Below are 22,496 nucleotides of genomic sequence, written 5' to 3'. Positions count from 1 at the left end.
TAACTCATGTACAGATACCGATATGCCCTACTTATTTAGTTGTTTATTGCACAATGTTGTTCTATTGGTTGGATTCTTATTATATATTACTATTGTATTATGCACATCGTTGCGGGCGGGACCCCCCGCATTTCACTGCATATCTCCTCAATATTGTGACTGCGGCCATGTTATTTTCCCCTTTTGCTTTTTAATGGAAAGCAGCTCTATGAAAGCAATGTCACTAACTCTGTACTTACATTGTAATCATAACTACCTACCTCAATCTATAGTTTATCCATATAACACTGTATGGTAGCTATGTACAATACTGTACATATACATTTATCTATATCTGTATGAATATATATGCATATATTCCTGTTTACATACCCGTATATACTACCCACACACTGTATATACTTTATATATATACTCTGTTATACCACTGGATAGTATGGCTTACTACCAGTGTATCTGTGTATTACTGTACATACATTAGATTAGCACAATTACTCAGTAGCTTTGTTATATCTATTCCATATAATCACTTGTTACATTGTATATTGTTTTGCACTTTACTGTTACCTTGCACTCTGGTTAGATGCAAACTTTTCATTGTACTGTATCAAGTCAAGAGTTTTAATTGTCACGGCATACAAGTATACAATGATTTGTGCTGTACAAGGATGATACATTTTTATCTAATCCACTAGAAACTCAGTGGCATGACGTTTAATCTATTTGAGAACGCGTTGCATCTATGCAACACTTTGACCATGTTCCAATATTGTTGAGTAGGTTGCCATAGGGCATAAAAAGACAGGACATGTTGGGAGCTATTCAACACATAGGCCTACAGTAAGATAATGGTAATGATGACCCACTGCAAGGTAGTGGAAAGGAAGTGACCAAAACACAGAAAATATATATTTTTGGGTATAAAATCAAGTTTATTTCACAAACATATAAATAAAGAGTTAAGGATGAACAATTAAGTAAAACAAATGGATTTGTATCTACAACAGACTGGTAGAAATGTTTTTGTAAGATGGGTTCTATGACAATATGAATAATTAACAATAAAAAAAAAAAAAAAAAAAGAAACAGAACATTTCTAAAATCTTTTCCTCTTGAGGATCTCTGGTTTCCAGTTGACTGGATGGCTTTCCTCCGTCGCTGTGTCGTCCTCCTTGTACACTTTAATGGTCTTGTCGGCCTCTGCGGTGATCAGTCTGCTCTCCGACTTGTCGAACATGCAGGCGAAGATCCCGGACTCGCTGTCCAGGGACCCGGGCTGCACGGCGGCGTGGATGCGCTGGAAGTTGTAACCCGTTCTCCAGTCCCACATGTGGATGGTTCCGTTGTCGGCTCCAGACACCAAGACGCCGTCGGAGTTGACGGCCAGTGTGTTGATGATGGCGTTGTGTCCAGACAGATTTTGGATGAAGTTCCCATCTGGGAACATCCACTGTTTGATGTTGTCGGCAGAGCCAGAAGCAAAGGTGTATTGTCGGGGGTGCAACACCACAGAGCGGACAGACTTCTTGTGGTTGGTCAGAGTGGCTCTGGTCTTCCCAGCAATCAGATCCCACAGCCTAATGGTTGAGTCGTGGCTGCCTGTGATGATCTGTGGCTCGGCCGCCTGGCACCTCACTGTGGCCACGGTGTTGGTGTGGCCCGACAGGGTGTGTACGTTGGCTTTGGTCCTGATATCCCACACCCTGGCTGTGGCGTCTCGGCCGCAGGTCACCAGCACGTCGATGGTGGGATGCAGGTCTAAACCATACACAGCACTGAGGTGTCCATGGAAGTGCCTGATGACCTTGTTGTACTCCAGGTCCCAGCACTTGACTTGCTTGTCTTCTCCACAGGAGAACAGGTACGGGCTGCGGGTGCTGACAGCCACACCCCGCACTGTGCTGATGTGTCCAGTCAGAGAGAGCTTCAGCTTCCCACTGGCCATGTCCCAGATCTTGATGGTTCTGTCGGCAGATCCAGTGACAAACCATTGATTTCCTGGTTCCACGGCTATGGACCTCACCCAGCCCAGATGACCACTGATGACCCGAAACAGCTTCCATGGGGGATGCCACTGGGGTTTGGGCATAGTCGGTGCTTTCCTGGCGAGGGCGGTGTTTTTGGTACCACCTCCTTCCATGAGTGACACCGTGTTTGAGTGAGGCAGGGATCTTTCCGCTCCCACAGCATGTCTGTGGATATCACCAACACTGGCTGCTGTGCGACTGGCATCCAGCCTGGCTTGAGAGGGCGGCAGAGTGAGGGCCAGGGCGTTGACTCCTCCCTCACTAGGCAACCTGTGTAGCTTGGAGTCAGCCGTCAAGGCGATGCCAGGTCCAGCGGGGTAAGCGTGGGTCCCGGTGATCAGGTACTCTGGGTCGTCTCCTCCTGGCTCTGTGTAGCTATGCGGACCGAGCACACCACCAGCAGGCATGATCTGTGGGGGTCGGTCCTTCCCTCCTTCCTTTAGGACAGGCATGTGCATCACAGCAGCAAAGTCTGATTTCAGCTTCACGGACATCTTCACCTTGTGATCGTGAGTAGTACGTCCGTTGATAAAGAAAAGCAAGGTCCACAGGGTAAATAAGGATAGCCAAATGGTATCTCTTTACAGAAGTGGTCCTAAATCTACTTTCCTGCTTTCTCCTGTCAATACTACTACAAGGTAAGAAGACTGTATTTTCCCAGTCTCCAAAAGTCACCGCCGACTCCACACAGGAAATTCCTTAGTAGGGCGCAAGCCGTAAAACTACTTGCTGGTTTCTGCCTTCAGGCCCTTGTTGAGTCCATCCTGATAGAATTGTTGAATATATATAGATACACAAATGTTCTAGAATGTTCTATCATGACATCATACTGTGACATCACAAATGTTCTAGAATGTTCTATCATGACATACTGTGACATCACAAATGTTCTAGAATGTTCTATCATGACATCATACTGTGACATCAAAATGTTCTAGAATGTTCTATTATGACATCATACGGTGACATCACAAATGTTCTAGAATGTTCTATTATGACATCATACTGTGACATCACAAATGTTCTAGAATGTTCTATTATGACTAGGGCTGTCAGTTTATCGCGTTAATTAGATTAATTAATTACACAGCAAATTATCACGTTATGAAAATTAACTCAAAATTAATTACAAAAAAAGGAAATTAAATAATTTTTTTTTTATCTCATTCATTCCATAAGAACGTAGAATACACATTTACAGACATTTTTTTATATGGTCCATTTGCATGTTCTTGGTATCTGATTCTAGGGACATCTTTGGATCTCAGGGAATGTATTCCCAGTGTCAGAAATACTGTGTCTGTTACTAGGCTTGAGTAAATTGTAATGAACCAAATGAGAATATCAATTACATTTTTTTTTATCTTTGACTGTGAATAACACCATGCTAAAATTGACCAGACCTGAAAAATCTAAGCAAATTAATAGATGGAAGATGATTAAACAGAAGGTTTTGTTGATAGAGTACTGAATTCTGCCATCCGGACACATGCAATTTGAAATATGGTTATAGAATATAGAATATCAGGCATAAAATGGTTATGCGATTAAAATGCGATTAATTCGATTAATTAATTACAAATCCTGTAATTAATTAGATTACTTTTTTTAATCGCCTGACAGCACTAATTATGACATCATACTGTGACATCACAAATGTTCTAGAATGTTCTATTATGACATCATACTGTGACATCACAACGGAACATGTTTGAGTTCCATTTGAATAATAATAATGTTTGGTAAGGCTGTCCCCGAAGCCTGTTTTTGGGATTCAAACTTCGTCAGGGTTTTTCATTTTTTTTTTTTTTTTTTTTTTTTTTTTTGCACAAATCTCTCCAACATTCCAAACATCTCTTTCCACATCATCATATTCAATTTCCAGGATTTGCCTTTTTCTTTTTTGTAAGAACATACAAAACATGTAAAGGACTCATACAAATACATTAATAACTGACATGGAAAATAAAAAAAGACTTACGAAAAAAGAAACATACTATACTATACATTATGCGTATACATTCCTGATATATATACCTTGCATGTAGACCGAACTACCTTCGAGCAGGTATGTGCTGCATCCTCTATCGGGATGCCACCCTTCTCCATATTGCATGTGAGAGAAAGCGCCCCAGACATATGCAGTTGTGCATGATAACATGCATGCACGCATGTCTCCGACACATGTATGTGGGTACGTGTATCACGTAAGCATGTGTACATGCCTCATATGTGTGTGTGTGCATCTTCCTGGTATGTGACTGTACTCCTATCTCTTGTGTGTGTTTCGTATCCATGTGTGCCTCTGCCCCCTATGTGAGTGTATATCTCAGATGTGTATATATATGTGCGTCTCAGCTACGTATGTGTGTGTCTCCTATATACATGTGTATCCCCCTTATGTGTCAGTGAAAGCTTATATTTCAACTATGTGTATATGTAGGTATGTGTAAGCCTATTTCCTATAAATGAGTATGTGCATGTATGTGTGCCCCTGACGTGTATACCTTATCCTTGTGTATATGAGTGTGTGTAAACCTATTATGTACACATATGAATATGTGTATCCTAGATACTTGTATGCGGCTATACCTGCGCACATGTGAGTGTGATAGAGACAGTGACCGTTCCATAGACACACCATCCGGACATAAAATATATGTACATATATACACAATACATTATAAAGCACAGGTACCGTCAGATCAAATCCCCTTTTTCATATTCATCCTTGATAATATTGTAATCCCATCTTAATCATTTGTCCCCAGACCGTTCAGTCAGGTGTAGAAAACTGTCCCATACCTCAGCGAAAATATCCTCTCTCCCTGCGACTCTATACGTCACCCTTTCATATGATGCTGTCCGGAACATTAGTTCCATCCATTCTTTAAAAGTAATATCAACAGGTGATTTCCAATGTCGTAATGCAATTCTACATCCTGATATCATGGCCATTCTATACCACATTCCCCGGTATTTAGGCAGTTTAATCCCTTTCGGTACTATACCCAAAACACATGCCATTGGGGCGTTATTTATCTTCACATTCAAGACCTTACTTAGGAATATCACAATTTGATCCCACATTTTCCGGACCTTCTCACATTCGTACAACATGTGCAGTAAAGTGCCTGTCTCCTTCTCACATCTCCAGCAGATGTCACTGTCCCTTAATTTCAGTCTGGCCAGTTTACTAGGCGTCCAATAGCTTCTGTTCAACACTTTGTAAAAAATAAGTTGTGTGTACATACTGTAAAGACCCAGTGCCTCATCCGTAGCTAACAGTGTATTGCACTATCACAGGACCTAGCATGTCCTACCATGCTCTGTAAATAACTCATGTACAGATACCGATATGCCCTACTTATTTAGTTGTTTATTGCACAATGTTGTTCTATTGGTTGGATTCTTATTATATATTACTATTGTATTATGCACATCGTTGCGGGCGGGACCCCCCGCATTTCACTGCATATCTCCTCAATATTGTGACTGCGGCCATGTTATTTTCCCCTTTTGCTTTTTAATGGAAAGCAGCTCTATGAAAGCAATGTCACTAACTCTGTACTTACATTGTAATCATAACTACCTACCTCAATCTATAGTTTATCCATATAACACTGTATGGTAGCTATGTACAATACTGTACATATACATTTATATATATCTGTATGAATATATATGCATATATTCCTGTTTACATACCCGTATATACTACCCACACACTGTATATACTTTATATATATACTCTGTTATACCACTGGATAGTATGGCTTACTACCAGTGTATCTGTGTATTACTGTACATACATTAGATTAGCACAATTACTCAGTAGCTTTGTTATATCTATTCCATATAATCACTTGTTACATTGTATATTGTTTTGCACTTTACTGTTACCTTGCACTCTGGTTAGATGCAAACTTTTCATTGTACTGTATCAAGTCAAGAGTTTTAATTGTCACGGCATACAAGTATACAATGATTTGTGCTGTACAAGGATGATACATTTTTATCTAATCCACTAGAAACTCAGTGGCATGACGTTTAATCTATTTGAGAACGCGTTGCATCTATGCAACACTTTGACCATGTTCCAATATTGTTGAGTAGGTTGCCATAGGGCATAAAAAGACAGGACATGTTGGGAGCTATTCAACACATAGGCCTACAGTAAGATAATGGTAATGATGACCCACTGCAAGGTAGTGGAAAGGAAGTGACCAAAACACAGAAAATATATATTTTTGGGTATAAAATCAAGTTTATTTCACAAACATATAAATAAAGAGTTAAGGATGAACAATTAAGTAAAACAAATGGATTTGTATCTACAACAGACTGGTAGAAATGTTTTTGTAAGATGGGTTCTATGACAATATGAATAATTAACAATAAAAAAAAAAAAAAAAAAGAAACAGAACATTTCTAAAATCTTTTCCTCTTGAGGATCTCTGGTTTCCAGTTGACTGGATGGCTTTCCTCCGTCGCTGTGTCGTCCTCCTTGTACACTTTAATGGTCTTGTCGGCCTCTGCGGTGATCAGTCTGCTCTCCGAGTTGTCGAACATGCAGGCGAAGATCCCGGACTCGCTGTCCAGGGACCCGGGCTGCACGGCGGCGTGGATGCGCTGGAAGTTGTAACCCGTTCTCCAGTCCCACATGTGGATGGTTCCGTTGTCGGCTCCAGACACCAAGACGCCGTCGGAGTTGACGGCCAGTGTGTTGATGATGGCGTTGTGTCCAGACAGATTTTGGATGAAGTTCCCATCCGGGAACATCCACTGTTTGATGTTGTCGGCAGAGCCAGAAGCAAAGGTGTATTGTCGGGGGTGCAACACCACAGAGCGGACAGACTTCTTGTGGTTGGTCAGAGTGGCTCTGGTCTTCCCAGCAATCAGATCCCACAGCCTAATGGTTGAGTCGTGGCTGCCTGTGATGATCTGTGGCTCGGCCGCCTGGCACCTCACTGTGGCCACGGTGTTGGTGTGGCCCGACAGGGTGTGTACGTTGGCTTTGGTCCTGATATCCCACACCCTGGCTGTGGCGTCTCGGCCGCAGGTCACCAGCACGTCGATGGTGGGATGCAGGTCTAAACCATACACAGCACTGAGGTGTCCATGGAAGTGCCTGATGACCTTGTTGTACTCCAGGTCCCAGCACTTGACTTGCTTGTCTTCTCCACAGGAGAACAGGTACGGGCTGCGGGTGCTGACAGCCACACCCCGCACTGTGCTGATGTGTCCAGTCAGAGAGAGCTTCAGCTTCCCACTGGCCATGTCCCAGATCTTGATGGTTCTGTCGGCAGATCCAGTGGCAAACCATTGATTTCCTGGTTCCACGGCTATGGACCTCACCCAGCCCAGATGACCACTGATGACCCGAAACAGCTTCCATGGGGGATGCCACTGGGGTTTGGGCATAGTCGGTGCTTTCCTGGCGAGGGCGGTGTTTTTGGTACCACCTCCTTCCATGAGTGACACCGTGTTTGAGTGAGGCAGGGATCTTTCCGCTCCCACAGCATGTCTGTGGATATCACCAACACTGGCTGCTGTGCGACTGGCATCCAGCCTGGCTTGAGAGGGCGGCAGAGTGAGGGCCAGGGCGTTGACTCCTCCCTCACTAGGCAACCTGTGTAGCTTGGAGTCAGCCGTCAAGGCGATGCCAGGTCCAGCGGGGTAAGCGTGGGTCCCGGTGATCAGGTACTCTGGGTCGTCTCCTCCTGGCTCTGTGTAGCTATGCGGACCGAGCACACCACCAGCAGGCATGATCTGTGGGGGTCGGTCCTTCCCTCCTTCCTTTAGGACAGGCATGTGCATCACAGCAGCAAAGTCTGATTTCAGCTTCACGGACATCTTCACCTTGTGATCGTGAGTAGTACGTCCGTTGATAAAGAAAAGCAAGGTCCACAGGGTAAATAAGGATAGCCAAATGGTATCTCTTTACAGAAGTGGTCCTAAATCTACTTTCCTGCTTTCTCCTGTCAATACTACTACAAGGTAAGAAAACTGTATTTTCCCAGTCTCCAAAAGTCACCGCCGACTCCACACAGGAAATTCCTTAGTAGGGCGCAAGCCGTAAAACTACTTGCTGGTTTCTGCCTTCAGGCCCTTGTTGAGTCCATCCTGATCGAATTGTTGAATATATATAGATACACAAATGTTCTAGAATGTTCTATCATGACATCATACTGTGACATCACAAATGTTCTAGAATGTTCTATCATGACATACTGTGACATCACAAATGTTCTAGAATGTTCTATCATGACATCATACTGTGACATCAAAATGTTCTAGAATGTTCTATTATGACATCATACTGTGACATCACAAATGTTCTAGAATGTTCTATTATGACATCATACTGTGACATCACAAATGTTCTAGAATGTTCTATTATGACTAGGGCTGTCAGTTTATCGCGTTAATTGGATTAATTAATTACACAGCAAATTATCACGTTATGAAAATTAACTCAAAATTAATTACAAAAAAAAAGGAAATTAAATAATTTTATTTTTTTATCTCATTCATTCCATAAGAACGTAGAATACACATTTACAGACTTTTTTTTATATGGTCCATTTGCATGTTCTTGGTATCTGATTCTAGGGACATCTTTGGATCTCAGGGAATGTATTCCCAGTGTCAGAAATACTGTGTCTGTTACTAAGCTTGAGTAAATTGTAATGAACCAAATGAGAATATCAATTAAATTTTTTTTTATCTTTGACTGTGAATAACACCATGCTAAAATTGACCAGACCTGAAAAATCTAAGCAAATTAATAGATGGAAGATGATTAAACAGAAGGTTTTGTTGATAGAGTACTGAATTCTGCCATCCGGACACATGCAATTTGAAATATGGTTATAGAATATAGAATATCAGGCATAAAATGGTTATGCGATTAAAATGCGATTAATTCGATTAATTAATTACAAATCCTGTAATTAATTAGATTACTTTTTTTAATCGCCTGACAGCACTAATTATGACATCATACTGTGACATCACAAATGTTCTAGAATGTTCTATTATGACATCATACTGTGACATCACAACGGAACATGTTTGAGTTCCATTTGAATAATAATAATGTTTGGTAAGGCTGTCCCCGAAGCCTGTTTTTGGGATTCAAACTTCGTCAGGGTTCTTCATTTTTAATAAAAAAATGTAAATAAATTTTTTGTTTTAATATAAATTCTTTATTATTATTATTTTTTATCCTCAAACTAAATCCTCAATTTGAATATAGTGATTCAAACTTCGTCAGGGTTTTTCGTACGGACGTTCGAACCTTCATTTTTAATTTAAAAATGTTAATAAAAATGTCTCAATTTCTTTATAGATTTTATATATTTTTTTATATCCTCAAACTAAATCCTCAATTTGAATAAAGTGATTAATCTGATTAAATTAGTCTTTTTTCTTTTATTATTTTGTTAGTGATGTAATCAAAAATAACACTGAAACAAAAAAAACGATAATATACGATTGGTAAACACTGTGATTAACCAAAACACTTAAAAGAAAACTGGATGAATTATTATAATAATATGTGGTTGGCACTTCTTTAGCGTTGCTATTGTAGATAACTGTGGCAATTCTAGTTAATACATGACATTTTTTGTATTCATTGATAACCCAAAAAAAAATACATTATCTACTTGAGGAGAGATAGAGGGGGGGGGGTTGGGTAGGGGGGGGACACTATACATTGGAATACTGACATACATTTGACATAGAAACTGTACATTGGAGGAGGTTGGGTAGGTGGGGTGGGGTTGGGTGGGGCTGTACATTGAAGGTGGGGGGGGGGGGTTGGGTAGGGGGGGGGCACTGTACATTGGAATACTGACAAAGCCATACTTGGTCTTTACTGTACAACTGGGTTAGGACATTTGTAGGGGCCAGTTTCGAATTGCAGTCTCCCGTAGGTGTTCTTTGAGAGTGTTTTTGAAAGTGGGTAGTGATTCACATTCCTTTACAGCTTTGGGTAGGGCGTTCCACATTGATGTGGCATAATTGCGAAACGTGTTTAGTCCCTTGTTTGAGCCGAATCTGGGTTTCACATGATTTGTGGAGCTCCCTCTGGTGTTGTGATCGTGGTATTCACTGACCTTTGGGAAGTATTTTGACATGTACATGGGTACCTTGGTCGTGTAGTGTATCTTGTAGACCGACAGACCAACAGATGTATGTTTATTTTGCAGCAATTCTTTGTTGTTGCCGCCATCTTTAGTGTTACAGCCCCTCACACTCCAGTTCTCAGGCTGCAGCTGGTTTGAAAGCGAAAGTAAACAGGCTTCTCTGCTGGCTGTGGCACCAGGGGAGATGAACAGTTCTAGCTCTGCTAGTTTCTTTTCTATCTTTTGGCGCTTTTTTGGTGGACAAACCACCGTGACTCGTGACTGGAGACTAGCTCTGCTAGCACACATAGCCTACTGTGTACAGACGGTTTCAAACTGTATTTTACATTAGAAAGCAAACAAAATAAATGGACAAGAGAAAAAGAAATCTTAATTTGGTCAGTATTGTCATTTGGACAAGCAAAGCCATTACTTTAAGTTGCAGGCAAGAAAGACAAAATCGATTTTTTTTTTCGTTATATTGCCCAGCCCTAACCACTTGAATGTGTAAACACCATGTCTTATGCCTCACCTAGTGTGAACAATATGTATATATATACCATCTTATATATCTTTACATATTGTTTTCAAAGGCTTTTTTTTTTGGTCTCGTGAGTGTTTTACAAAGGTGTGAGAGAAAGAGAGAGAGAGAGAGAGAGACAGACAGACAGACAGACAGACAGACAGACAGACAGACAGACAGACAGACAGACAGACAGACAGACAGACAGACAGACAGACAGACAGACAGACAGACAGACAGACAGACAGACAGACAGACAGACGGACGGACAGACGGACAGACAGACAGACAGACAGACAGACAGACAGACAGACAGACAGACGGACAGACAGACAGACAAATGATCAACCATTATATCTTTTGCTATTTTAAGCTTGTTCTGGAAGAAATTACTGTGAGTGTCAACTTTTAGTAAAGTCCTGGCTTTAGTTATCCTAAATAAATCGTATACAGTTGATATCTTAATTATAACTTATTAACCTTAGTTGTATAGTGCATAATGAAACATTTGTCAATCTGTATAGTTCTAGAGAAAGAATGGGCATTCATTCAAGTCAAAGTTAATTTATCATGGATGATTCCATCATTCCAAGCTGAGAGAGAGAGAGAGAGAGAGAGAGAGAGAGAGAGAGAGAGAGAGAGAGAGAGAGAGAGAGAGAGAGAGAGAGAGAGAGAGAGACACACACAGACATACAGACTAATGTCATGAGTGCAAAATTAAAGGACAATAAATCTAATCTAACTGAAATTGTGTAGCACAGACCTTTCTATGGATCAAAACCTCAATATTATTATGGTGTAGTTAATACTTCATGTATCCTTAATCCCTAGGCTAATGAGGCACTAAAATGTTAGTAAAAAAAAAAGAACGTATGCCAATGACAGGAAGTAACGCCAACGGTATATATGTGTGTGTGTGTGTGTGTGTGTGTGTGTGTGTGTGTGTGTGTGTGTGTGTGTGTGTGTGTGTGTGTGTGTGTGTGTGTGTGTGTGTGTGTGTGTGTGCGTGCGTGCGTGCGTGCGTGCGTGCGTGCGTGCGTGCGTGCGTGCGTGCGTGCGTGCGTGCGTGCGTGCGTGCGTGCGTGCGTGCGTGCGTGCGTGCGCGTGTGTGTGTGTGTGCGTGCACTGTGAACGAGTGCACATCTAGGGGCGGGGTGTAGATTTGGTTTCCCTGATGTTGACTCCTTAGCCACAGCCTTGGGTTGTTTAATACTGGACGAGTGTTTCATAACGGCCGTTGTGTGGGCCGGTGTGTGGGCCGGTGCGTGGGCCGGTGCGTGGGCCGGTGCGTGAGCCGGTGCGTGGGCCGGTGCGTGGGCCGGTGCGTGGGCCGGTGCGTGAGCTGGTGCGTCTGAATGTCCCGGGCTGAATTTGTGTCCCAGTCCGCCCCTGGTTGTAGCTGTAACAGAATAATTGTATTAACTATTAATTAACTATTATTCAATAGCGTTTCAATTATAATGAATTAAATAATTGTATAAAGAATTTTCCATGTTCTGTCATCTAATAATATATTCCATTGCCATTCCTATCCTACCTAAAGTCAAGATGTTGGTATCGTGACAAGACTACAACATACAAAAGCAGCTTGACAACTGATATCCTTTGCGTCTAGTATAGGCATGGGCCAATTTGTGATTTTGGTGGTATGTGCTATTTGCACAGAGGTTTAGCCCTTAGTATGCACACGCACAGTATAATATGCATGTAATAGTTTGTTAATAAACTCTGTGTTACTTGAACAATTTTCACTGTGCTCCTAAATTTCTTTGTGTGCTCCTAAATCTTTATTTAGATTTTATTTATTAAAATTGTATTTAGGAGCACATGTGCTCCTTGGGAAAAAGGTTAGCGTAGAGCCCTATATATGGAGACATTAACATTACGTTATCAAACATAGGGACGAAGACTGTAAAAAAAAGTGTCGACAATGTTTTATAATCTATGTTAATTTTCATAAAAAAAATGCGGTGTCCCCGAAATAAAATTAAAAAAAAACCCGAAAATCAATTAAGGGGGGCAAAAAAAGCCCTGGAAACATTTTTTAATTGCTAACCCTGTTGTACATTATACCTTCATTCATGATGTTTTAATTCAGCTGTATTGACCAAGGGAGAACAATACATTTAATTTTTGAAAATGATTTTGTTTATGGAATTCATTCTTATAATTAATATATAGGCCTACGTATATAAAATTCATTTAAAAAAAATTCAGAGTTGATAACTTGACACTTTAGGGAGTGCAATTAACACTCCCAAATAGTAAAATGTTTACTCAGAGCAGTGTTATTTTGTCTAATCCCCTTAGTGTTACTTTAACTCTGTTTTGGAGTTAAAGAAGAGTTAATTCAACACTGGTCTTTTTGCTGTGGGCCGGTCCTTCAATGTGTCACTGCTGCAGTCATTCTAGTCTGTAGTGGCCAGCGTCTTCTTCTATGCTGGGGGGGCTACATCAACTCAAGGGACACCAACAAACTGAACAAGCTGAGCTCTGTGGTGGGAGTCGAGCTGGTCAGACTAGAGGTGATGGCAGAGAGGGGGATGAGAAGGAAGCTAGCTGCTATCCTGGAGAATCCCTCCCACCCCCTCTACGAGCTAGTCAAGAGGATAACCAGTAGGATAACATTGATGTGTGCAGTGAGTTTGGTGACACTACACTCTATAAGAGTGAAGATATTTAATGTTTTTTCCTATACAAAATCCCCAGAATTATGAAAAAGCATTTTTTCCAAATCTAAGTGTTGTAGTATAACACTATAATATAATAGGATACCACTGATGATGTGTGCAGTGATTTTGGTGACACTATACACTGTATGACAGTGAGGTTATTGAATCTTTTTGTAGTGTCTCTTTTCGGTGTTGCACTTTTTAGACGGTCCCTGGCTGCGCACTTGCCTCAAGGCCGACTGCACATATAGATCAATATTATTATTATTAAATGTACAGCTCCGAGGCCGGCTCGCCTCGTTTAGGTGAAAATATGGTTGTAGCTCATTGTCTATAGGAAAGAGCTGTCCTTTGTGTTTTAAAAACATTTCGCTTAAGAATTATTGACCGCGGAAATTCGAATCACAAGACCGCGAGTCTTCATCACAAATCATATTCTCAAAATAATCTGACGGGCAGATATTATTGCTGGCGGACCTATTTCGGCCTGCGGGGGGCCTATTGCCGACCACTGAACTAGAATATCTGTTGGGTAACGTGCGTTTAGACAACACTATTTGTGACAGACCACACAGGCTATTTCCATATTATTAGGCTATTACTTCACATAAAAGATCATGTCTAAATGAAATGCACAAAACAAAAAATGTATGTATCATAACGTTACCCTGGTATAGATCTGTATGCATGTATTTATGTATTTTATTCATAACGTTATACATATTCGTTAACGTTAGACCGTGCATGGCTTTTTTTTTAAGCGTACTTGTCACGTGGTTCCGTTCTCCATTCTTCACATCAAAAACTAAAAACGAACTATCAAAACGTACACGGACCAAAATCGGCCCATTATTTACTCCTTTTTTTCATTTGATTCTGACACCAAAATACGAAAAACAGCTCCGTATTTCAGTTTTTCCCAGTTTTTTCGATTTTGGTTTTTCAAACGGAAATAGGAAAACACCTCGTATTACAGTTATTTTTCTCGTTTTTTTCGTATTTCCGTTTGAAACTAAAAACGAACTATCAAAACGTACACGGACCGACATTCCTTTACAGCTTTGGGTAGGGCGTTCCACATTGATGTGGCATAATTCAGGGGCGTATCTAGACACAGCACTTCAGTAGGGCACCAAAAACGGTTTTGGCCGGTTTGTGGGCGAAAATGGGTGGATTTTGTAACTATTTTTTTTTTTACTTTATTTCGGTTTTAGGGTTAGGTTAGGGTTATGTTATTTAATTATTTTGGGGAGCCAGCCCCCCAAACTCCTGAAATGCATAGAAATCTATGAAATAAATAAAACAATCTGACATTTATATTAAAAAGAGCTAGCCACCCAAACCCCTAAAATACATATAAATCTATGCATTTTGGAACAGTTACTATATATATAGTCAAGAAAGCATTTAGTCATACTTAAAGTTTAAAGTGCTTTACTTGCATTGAACATTGCATTGAACATTGAACATTGAGGAGACATCATTAGAAAGCACAATGTATGTTTCCATAGTTACGCAGATGACACACAATTGTACATCTCCGCTGAACCAAATGATCACACAGCTATAAACTCCATTTCCGCCTGTCTCTTAGCAATAAACAAATGGATGACGAACAACTTCCTAAAATTAAATGAGGGCAAAACTGAAATCCTACTAGTCGGTCCTATAACAAAAAGAGAAATGTTACAGAGCAATATGGGGCAACTTACTCCTTGGATCAAACCCGAAGTTACAAGTAAGTAACCTACACTGGCTTCTGGTAACATTTAGAATTGATTTCAAGGTCCTCCTCCTTATATACAAAGTATAAACATTGCGATCATCTACTACTGGTCTATTGAAGGTTCCAAGCCACAGTCTAAAGAAAATCAGGGATGCAGCCTTTGCTAACTATGCACCAAAGTTATGGATTGATTGATTGATTGATTGAAAAGTTTATTAACAGATTGCAGAATGGGTACAGTACAGTACAGTACAGCTCAATACATACAATTGTTAAGGGGATGCAGACCAGAGAAAGACTTTCGTCTTGTTTACATCAGGGTTCCCCATTTTCAATTCATCATAACATATATGACATACATGACATACAGATAGACAGTACTGCTACATCTATACATTTATGACATATCAGATTTGCAAATACAGTACTGTTTGTGATACAAAAGTGTCCAGAAAAAGAGTGTATATACATTTGGCGTAGAAACTGTACATTGGAGGAGGTTGGGTGGGTGGGGTGGGGTTGGGTGGGTGGGTGAGGGCTGTACATTGGAGGTGGGGGGGGGTTGGGTAGGGGACACACACACATTTTACACTGTACATTGGAATACTGACAAAGCCTTACTTGGTCATTTACTGTACAACTAGGTTAGGACATTTGTAGGGGCCAGTTTCGAATTGCAGTCTCACGTAGGTGTTTTTTGAGAGTGTTTTTGAAAGTGGGTAGTGATTCACATTCCTTTACAGCTTTAGGTAGGGCATTCCACATTGATGTGGCATAATTGCGAAACGTGTTTAGTCCCTTGTTTGAGCCGAATCTGGGTTTTACATGATTTGTGGAGCTCCCTCTGGTGTTGTGGTCGTGGTATTGTTTGTTGACTGGTTCATTGTTGTACCGACTGCTTATTTTGTTTGTTGTCGGCGAGCCATATGCAGATTTTGCCTAGTTCCGAGCTGAGGGCTTTTTCAACCTGTAACCTGGAACACACTACCTATGGACATTAGGGAAGCTAGATCTCTTAATATTTTCAGAAATAAGCTAAAAACGTACCTCTTCACCATAGCCTTCTAATACACCCCGCTGTTGATTGTACTGTAGCACTATTTTACTCTGGCCATTCTATTGCATAATTTTACTATCTATTCTACTATTCTATTATTGCACTGTATTATTGGTGTGCAAACCAGTCAACTTACAAAAAAGAGCCTGTTGGAGGATTTCAACAAGATAAATGCAGTGTAAAATATTTCAAAGCGAAGTAAAAAATATTATAATAATTATTTGATCATGTTAAATGATCATTTGATCATGTTAAAAAAGGGAAAATAAAAACATTTGTTAAAAAAAAAAAATTATCACTGGGGCACAGATGATCATCAGTAGGGCACGTGCCCTACTGATAGTCTAAATACGCCGATGGCATAATTGCTAAACGTGTTTAGTCCCTTGTTTGAGCCGAATCTGGGTTTAACATGATTTGTTGAGCTCCCTCTGGTGTTGTGGTCGTGGTATTGTTTGTTGACTGGTTCATTGTTGTTGATAATTTTATTTAGTAATGATTCACCTGACCCTACAGCCATTGCTCTAGGCCCCCTGGGCTCAAATATCCGCTCCTCTGTCAGAAACCTTGGAGTAATCTTCGACAGAAATTTTTAATTTGATAAGCAGGTTAGTTCGGTGGTCCAAACTAGCTTTTTCCACCTCAGACTCCTAGCCAAGACCAAACCATACCTCTCCCAGAAGGATCTGGAGAGGGTGATCCATGCCTTTATCTCGACCCGGCTGGATTACTGCAATGCGTTGTATATCGGCATTGACCAGTTGCTGCTTCGTCGCCTGCAACTGGTACAAAATGCGGCTGCCCGCCTGCTTTCCGGTACCAGGAAACGTGACCACATTACACCAGTTCTGGCTTCTCTCCACTGGCTCCCCGTCCGTTTCCGTATTGATTTTAAACTTTTACTGACTGTTTTTAAAGCACTACACGGGCTGGCTCCACCGTACCTAGCTGAGCTCCTACATCACCCCACCCCATCCAGAGCCTTAAGGTCTGCTGACCAGCTGCTGCTGGAGGTGCCTAGGACCAGGCTAAAAACCAGGGGAGATAGAGCCTTTGCTGCTGCTGCCCCCAGACTCTGGAACAGCCTCCCCCTCCACATAAGATCTGCCCAGAGCCTGGAGGTTTTTAAATCCTTGCTCAAAACACATCTCTTCTCCCTGGCCTTTGACCAGAGCTAGCCCAGCATCTATACATGACGTCAGCTGTCACTCTGCATTTTTATCAAATTTTCTTGTCTCTTTTATTGCACTTTGCACTTTGCACTTTGCACTGTACTGTACTCTACCTCTTTTCTAGTGTATTTTATTGCATTGTATGTGTTTTTTATCATGTTGTGAAGCACTTTGGTTTGGCTGTTAGTCATTTGTAAACGTGCTATACAAATAAAACTGACTTGACTTGACTTGACTTGTACCGACTGCTTATTTTGTTTTTTTCATAGCCCTTTACTTTGAAGTACAAGTTATCTCGGAGGTGGGGATCTCGTTGTTAAAGAAAAACATGTTTTGTTGGTGGTATGTGTTATGTGTCAAACATGTTTTTGTCTTATGTATGGGGGTGTTACATCCCAATGTATATATTCCCCAGTGTGTGTCTCCATGTGTGTGTGTTCTCCATTTTTCTTTCCTCCCTCCAGCCATTGTTCCCTCCACCATTGGTCCCTGCCAGGCCTGCCCTTCCATTACCCAGCACAGCACCGATTGGTGGATGGTTTTCCAGACTCCAACACTCAATCAACACCACCCAATCATGGATCACCACACACCTGTTAAAACATGGCTTCTCACTTCAGTCACTCTCTCTCTCTCTGGCATGAGGCTAGGCCTAGTGTGATTTTGTAACCTTGACTTTGACAATATTGCATTTCGTTTATTGGCCTTTGTGCTTAGTGGAAATTGCCTTGTGTGTGTATGGCCACAGAGAAAGCATTGTTAGTTATAGTTAGTTTTTGTATATATTCTGCCTTTGTTGTATGTATCATTAATGTGTTTTTTCTCTTTTTTCTCAGGAAGCACAGATGGGGTGAGCTGCCATTTCCTTTGGACATTGTTTTCTCCTGTTTTGGTTAGGTAAGGGTAGTTTAGGTAATGTAATTTCTTTTACCATAGATTAGATTGGTTTATTTGGAGTATAGTGGTGTTTGTTTGTTGTTTTGGCCTGGGCTCACCCTTGAGCTACATGTGCTTCCTTTGCCTCTATCAATAAATATAATTGTTGTTTACAAACGTGGAGCGTAACAGTAAGAAGCATTTTGTATAAAAGTATTCTGTACTTCTGTATGACAACTATTAAAGAAACTTGAAACTTGGTCCATCTTTTCTGTCAACCAACTGTTATGTTACAGCCCTTTACCCTTAGACACACAGGGGTCGTAACACAGGTGAACACCAGAAAGGCTGCTGGCCCAGATGGAATAACAGGTTGCATACTTAAGTCCTGTGCTAACCAATAGCCCCTGTGTTCACCGCCATATTTAATCGATCCCTGGCGGAGTCAGTGGTCCCTGCCTGCTTCAAGATGTCTACCATCATCCCTGTACCAAAGAAACCCTCCCCAACAGGTCTCAATGACTACAGACCGGTGGCACTCACCTCTGTGGCCATGGAATGTTTCGAGAGGCTGGTCAAGGATCACATTTGTGCCTCCCTCCCCAGTGATATGGACCCTATGCAATTTGCATACAGGCTGATGATGCGGTCTCCCAAGTACTGCACAGCACCCTCTCTCACCTGGACCGCCAGAAGGGGGGCTATGTGAGACTGTTGTTCATTGACTACAGCTCAGCATTCAACACCATAGTCCCCACCAGACTGGTGGGCAAGCTGATCGAGCTGGGTCTGAGCTCCGCTCTGAGCGCCTGGATACTGGACTTTCTGAGTGAAAGGCCCCAGGCGGTCAGGGTGGGGGGACAGACCTCCAACACCATCACCCTGAGATTCGGGTCCCCCCAGGGCTGTGTTCTGAGCCCCCTGCTGTACTCACTATACACACACGACTGTGTGGCCAAGTTCAGCTCCAACTCCATAGTGAAGTTTGCGGACGACACAGTGGTGGTGGGGCTGATCTCGGACAACGATGAGAAGGCCTACCGGGAGGAGGTTGAGGTACTGGAACGCTGGTGCCAGGACAACAGCCTGCTCCTGAACATTGGTAAAACCAAGGAGCTGATCGTGGATTTTAGGAGGAGACAGCAGGAGACACACACACCACTGAGGATAAACGGGGCTACCGTGGACAGGGTGAGCAGCTTCAAGTACCTGGGGGTCCACATCTCAGAGGACCTGACATGGACAACACACATAGACTCAGTCGTAAAAAGGGCGAAGCAGCGCCTCTACCACCTGAGACAGTTATGGAAGTTCAGAGTATCTGGGAAGATACTCCAGTCCTTCTACTCCGGAGCTGTAGAGAGCATCTTGACTGGAAACATCACTGCCTGGTATGGCAACAGCACGGCACAGGACAAGAAGGCCCTACAGAGAGTGGTGCGCTCAGCCGAGCATACCACGGGTATTGCACTACCAACCCTGCAGGTCCTATACAACAAGAGGTGCAAATCCAGAGCCTGCAGGATAATGAAAGACCCTCACCACCCCAACAACAGCCTGTTCATGCTGCTGCGGTCAGGCAAACGCCTGCGAACACCAGTAACTAGGACAGAGAGACTTCGGCTCAGCTTCTTCCCCCAGGCCATCAGAGCCTTGAACACTGAACTCTCCACGCACAAAAACACATGAGCACACACACAACACACACACTGTACACGCTCACACACTAGCAGCTACTTTAACATGAGCACACACACTCATGCTGCACACGCTCACACGTAAGGTCACTTTACAGAAGGAAAGGTCACTTTAAGAGTAGTATAGTAGAGCTTAAGATTGTATAATATACCATTGTATAGCAGTGTACATACTGTAAAGACCCAGTGCCTCATCCGTAGCTAACAGTGTATTGCACTATCACAGGACCTAGCATGTCCTACCATGCTCTGTAAATAACTCATGTACAGATACCGATATGCCCTACTTATTTAGTTGTTTATTGCACTATGTTGTTCTATTGGTTGGATTCTTATTATATATTACTATTGTATTATGCACATCGTTGCGGGCGGGACCCCCCGCATTTCACTGCATATCTCCTCAATATTGTGACTGCGGCCATGTTATTTTCCCCTTTTGCTTTTTAATGGAAAGCAGCTCTATGACTGGCAATGTCACTAACTCTGTACTTACATTGTAATCATAACTACCTACCTCAATCTATAGTTTATCCATATAACACTGTATGGTAGCTATGTACAATACTGTACATATACAATTATCTATATCTGTATGAATATATCTGCATATATTCCTGTTTACATACCCGTATATACTACCCACAAACTGTATATACTTTATATATATACTCTGTTATACCACTGGATAGTATGGCTTACTACCAGTGTATCTATGTGTATTACTGTACATACATTAGATTAGCACAATTACTCAGTAGCTTTGTTATATCTATTCCATATAATCACTTGTTACATTGTATATTGTTTTGCACTTTACTGTTACCTTGCACTCTGGTTAGATGCAAACTTTTCATTGTACTGTATTTGTGCTGTACAAGGATGATACATTTTTATCTAATCCACTAGAAACTCAGTGGCATGACGTTTAATCTATTTGAGAACGTGTTGCATCTATGCAACACTTTGACCATGTTCCAATATTGTTGAGTAGGTTGCCATAGGGCATAAAAAGACAGGATATGTTGGGAGCTATTCAACACATAGGCCTACAGTAAGATAATGGTAATGATGACCCACTGCAAGGTAGTGGAAAGGAAGTGACCAAAACACAGAAAATATATATTTTTGGGTATAAAATCAAGTTTATTTCACAAACATTTGTAAATAGTAGATATCTGCAGTGAGGAGGATGAAACTATCTCACAGCCTTGTATTATAGCTGACCTCTGACTGGGTTGATCCACATTTCTGGCGCAGTGGTGGTTGGAGGGTATTTTGGTTTTGGTTCCACATACATTGCATCCCTGTTCTGGTCCCGGATATGGTTCTAGTGCAGAACACACCAACCAACAGTGTTCTTATTTAGATCCTTTATTAGAATATGTTTGTATTTTGAGGGCAAATTAAGCGAAATCATAGTTACTTTAATTTCTACATTTATTTTAGTGGAGGTAAAAAAAATTCAACGGAATAAAAAATACACTGGTGGTGGCATTCTGAATGTATAGGGTAAACAGATATGCTAAGATACATAAAGAAAAGTCAAAACACACTAAAAGCCATGATTGAATTTGGTAGAACATCCCCACCCTTCAGGAAGCACACTGCAGCCGAGGAGCAGCTAACACTCTGGCAACGGCACCAGGTTCTTCAGCCAGCATGAATCGGTGAGTCTTCTTGGCCGAGCCGAAGCCCGAGAAGCCCATGACTGCGGCCATCTCATCATCCTCCTCAAAGTCCACGTCCTCCTCCGCCTTCCTCTCTTTCTGCTTCTCCTTCTTGTACGCCTTGGCTTTCTGCTCCTCCTCCCGGAGCTCCTGCATGCGCTCCTCGAAGTCGTACTCCTTCTGTTTCTCCTCCATCTTCTTCTTGTTGTCCTCGAAGCGCTTCTTCACCTGGTCCAGCGAGGAGCGCTCCACGCGCATCGACATGCCCAGGTTCCTCTGGTGCTTCTTGCCGTTGATGTGGTCCAGGAAGTTGATCGAGTCCTTTACCACACAGTTGCAGACGTTGCAGTAGAAGCTGCCCATCTCGGCCTGGGACGTGGTCTTTGTGATGACGATGGTCTTGCCCAACTTGGACTCCAGATCCACCTTGTAGTCTCTGTGGCGCAGCATCTCCCTCTTGACCGGAGGCACCACCTTCCCGTCCTTCTTGTCTCGCTCCTCCATGAGGCGTTTCTCTGCCATTTCTTCATACTCGTCTTTGTCCCACTTCCGACGGAAGTCATTTTTACTATTGGACCCGCTTCCCGACCCGCTTCCCGATGCCATCTTGTTCCTGGAATCAAAGCGGGGGGGGATCATATTCAATGATTGGTTGAGAAATGCAGGTTTCAATCTATGTTGTTTAGTCTATCTGTTCAGTACTGTTCCAAGATGCACAATGAGATCTTCTTCTTCTTCTTCTTATTTGAATTTCCGGCAGAGAGAATTGTTGAATATATATATACACAAATGTTCTAGAATGTTCTATCATGACATCATACTGTGACATCACAAATGTTCTAGAATGTTCTATCATGACATACTGTGCCATCACAAATGTTCTAGAATGTTCTATCATGACATCATACTGTGACATCACAAATGTTCTAGAATGTTCTATT

General features: G+C 41.8%; 3 protein-coding genes across 3 annotated transcripts; all 3 read right to left on the bottom strand.

Annotated features, from left to right (window-relative positions):
• Window positions 1–1,096: 1,096 nt before the first annotated feature.
• LOC311233378 (pleiotropic regulator 1-like) lies at window positions 1,097–6,123 on the bottom strand (the record flags this gene model as incomplete). The annotated part of the gene is made up of 2 exons (XM_084320354.1): window positions 1,097–2,527; window positions 6,115–6,123. 2 exons carry the CDS (start codon window positions 6,121–6,123, stop codon window positions 1,097–1,099), a joined length of 1,440 nt encoding a protein of 479 aa, XP_084176480.1.
• A 335-nt stretch (window positions 6,124–6,458) lies between these two features.
• LOC311233377 (pleiotropic regulator 1-like) lies at window positions 6,459–21,134 on the bottom strand (the record flags this gene model as incomplete). The annotated part of the gene is made up of 2 exons (XM_084320353.1): window positions 6,459–7,889; window positions 21,120–21,134. 2 exons carry the CDS (start codon window positions 21,132–21,134, stop codon window positions 6,459–6,461), a joined length of 1,446 nt encoding a protein of 481 aa, XP_084176479.1.
• A 346-nt stretch (window positions 21,135–21,480) lies between these two features.
• LOC311233376 (zinc finger matrin-type protein 2-like) lies at window positions 21,481–22,161 on the bottom strand (the record flags this gene model as incomplete). Its single annotated transcript, XM_084320352.1, has 1 exon — window positions 21,481–22,161. One exon carries the CDS (start codon window positions 22,159–22,161, stop codon window positions 21,481–21,483), a length of 681 nt encoding a protein of 226 aa, XP_084176478.1.
• Window positions 22,162–22,496: the final 335 nt, after the last annotated feature.

Source organism: Notolepis coatsorum (assembly GCF_963971535.1).
Source record: "Notolepis coatsorum genome assembly, chromosome: 8".
Classification (NCBI taxonomy): domain Eukaryota; kingdom Metazoa; phylum Chordata; class Actinopteri; order Aulopiformes; family Paralepididae; genus Notolepis; species Notolepis coatsorum.
The sequence above is the reverse complement of the archived record's forward strand: the minus strand, read 5'-3'. Positions and strand labels throughout refer to the sequence as shown.